The sequence below is a fragment of the Macrotis lagotis genome, chromosome 1 (assembly GCF_037893015.1).
Source record: "Macrotis lagotis isolate mMagLag1 chromosome 1, bilby.v1.9.chrom.fasta, whole genome shotgun sequence".
In the NCBI taxonomy this organism is placed as follows: domain Eukaryota; kingdom Metazoa; phylum Chordata; class Mammalia; order Peramelemorphia; family Peramelidae; genus Macrotis; species Macrotis lagotis.
In genome coordinates, this window is record NC_133658.1 from 923,323,353 (window position 1) to 923,326,088 (window position 2,736).

A 2,736-nucleotide genomic window follows, 5' to 3' on the forward strand; every position below is an offset into this window, starting at 1 on the left:
AAGTTCCATTAGTTTAGGACCTCCTCATTGCTTTGCAAAGTGTTTCTTGATATTCAACAGAGACAAAAGGGTAGGCATTGAGAGACTGAATCAGCTTCCTGATTACCTATAAAGCTAAGAAAACAAATAGGAAAGGGATATGAATGTAGAACTACCCAAATGAGTCACTGATTTTTTTCCAGAACTTTGGACAATGAATTGATCATCATAAGTATTTAGTTAATTCAATTTGATTGCTTTCTTTGAACTGCAATTTAATTGACCTATATCAATGAAATGAATTTTGTAAACTGTTATTATTTTGTAGTCACAGACTCAGTCCTGGATTTTGTTTTTATCCAATATTCTTCCTTTTTGGAAAACTTGTCTTTTGGAATTTGGTGGAAAAGGTGATGAGGGAAGAAAAGAATCAGAATCAGACATTTGTCAGAGATTTCATCCTATTAGGATTATTGGATCCAAACCTCTATGGATTCTTATTCTTAACACTGATTCTCATCAGTTTTATGTTGACAATTATGGGAAATACAGTCTTGATTCTTCTTATCCACTTCGACATCCAGCTCCACACTCCAATGTACTTCCTTCTCAGACATCTCTCCCTCATGGATATCTTGAACATCTCCATTATTGTTCCAAATCTGGCCAGTAACTTCATCTCTGGCAGGAAATCCATAACATTTGCAGGTTGTGGACTCCAGATATTCCTCTATCTCATCTTTGAGTGTGCTGAGTGCCTTATTCTTGCAACCATGTCCTATGATCGCTATGTAGCCATCTGCCACCCACTCCGTTATCCTGTCCTCATGAACCATCAAATTAGTGTCCTTATGACTGCTGGTTGCTGGCTTGGGGGAATCATCAACTCCACAATTCATACAACTTATGTACTATTCCTACCGTTTTGTGGAACAAGGGTCATTGACCACTTTTTCTGTGAAGTTCCAGCCATGTTGAAACTCTCTTGTATTGATACATCACAATATGAAGGAGGAGTCTTTGTAAGTTCTGTAATCTTCCTCCTAATACCCCTTTCCATCATTCTTGCCTCTTATAGTCAGATTCTCCGTTCGGTGTTTCATATGAAATCTATGGAAACCCAGAAAAAAGCTTTTTCTACTTGTTCCTCCCACCTGGTTGTGGTTGTAATATACTATGGTTCAGCCATCTTTACATACATGAGACCTAAGTCCTATCATACTCCAGGTCAGGACAAGGTCTTAGCCCTCACGTATACCATTCTCACTCCCATGCTCAACCCTATCATCTATAGCCTCAGAAATAAAGATGTCTTATGTGCCCTAAGGAAATTTTCTGGTAAAATACTTACTCACAGAAATGAATATTTTTTTAAAAATTAGACTGATTGCTCATGTATGACCTATAGAAGTGTGTGGAAAATATTTCAACTAATATTCATACATTTTTGGAGTTGACATCAAAAATGATGCTTCTTACAGCCTTCAACTGTATGACAAAATCAACTCAACCAATAAACCTATATGACTCTCCAAGAAAAATCTATTTATTTGTTGAATTTATTTCCTGAATTCTGGAAAAATTTATATAAATAACGTTATTATGATTCATGTTTCATTTCCTCCATTAGGCAACAATCTCATATATAGAAAATAACAATCAGATGTTAAGACTTTTTTTAAATGTCTGTTATTCATGGCATATTTATCATCATGACTGCATTAAAGATATTATCAAACTGTATTGTTATTAGTAGAGTCATTTAGACTTTCAGTGAATTCCTCACTAAAAATCCAACTGACTAAAAAGCCAACTAACTAAAATCCAACCATCCAACCTCTCTATGCTCACCAGAGCTAACTCTCAAATAGCAAATTATTCACACACACACACACACACACACACACACACACACACAGAAAGACACATACTTAACACGCATATACACAATGAAACAATTTTCTCTTCTCCACTGAAAGAGGAAAACAACTTTATCTTGACAAACACCATTTGTGATGATCTGGTTAAAGATGACCTTGGATTTTCCCTTTGAACCACTGACTACAACTAGGATTTTGGATTATTGGTTGATATTTGAATTCATCTCACTATACATTCTATATAGAATGTAACCTTCCTCTAACTCTTCATCTTAAGTTTTATTTTTTATTTATGTTACACCATACATATTTTCTAACCTTTACAATGTGCTAAAATCATTTTCATATAATACATAGACATAGACATGTATATAGATATACATGTATGTGTGTATCTTGATGTTATCAATTTATCTTTCAATCTATTCAACTACAGCTACTCATTTTTCCAATATTACCAATTTTATTCCTATATCTCCTTTTTCTCTTATCTAGATAATGGAACATTTCTTTATTTTGAGAATGTAACATTTCTAAAGAGTCTGGACTGTGTACCTTTTCAATACCTATTCTTTGTGATCACAATGTGCTTTGGTAACAGTAGCCATTGCACTTTTCTCTTGAGTCCTCCTCACCCTTATCATTATACTGTATTAAGCCTGGAATAATTACCATTATTCACCACCTTTACTACTATATATCAACTGTTGAACAAAAATGAAGAAAATCATTTAATCATTCTGAATGCACATATTGATGATTCATATCCTCAATTGGATATGTTACTAGAATATCCTACTACATCTAATTTATCAACTCACTATCATACTCCTCACAGTTGATCTTTTAAATTTTTCATACATCCTGAAGTCTCACA

The 2,736-nt window shown here is 34.0% G+C and overlaps 1 protein-coding gene across 1 annotated transcript; it reads left to right on the forward strand.

Moving 5' to 3' along the window:
- The first annotated feature begins 392 nt into the window (after nucleotides 1-392).
- Nucleotides 393-1,361, forward strand: LOC141509596 (olfactory receptor 2AJ1-like). Its single transcript, XM_074219256.1, has one exon. The coding sequence runs from the start codon at nucleotides 393-395 to the stop codon at nucleotides 1,359-1,361; it is 969 nt and encodes a 322-aa protein (XP_074075357.1).
- The last annotated feature ends 1,375 nt before the right edge of the window (nucleotides 1,362-2,736 follow it).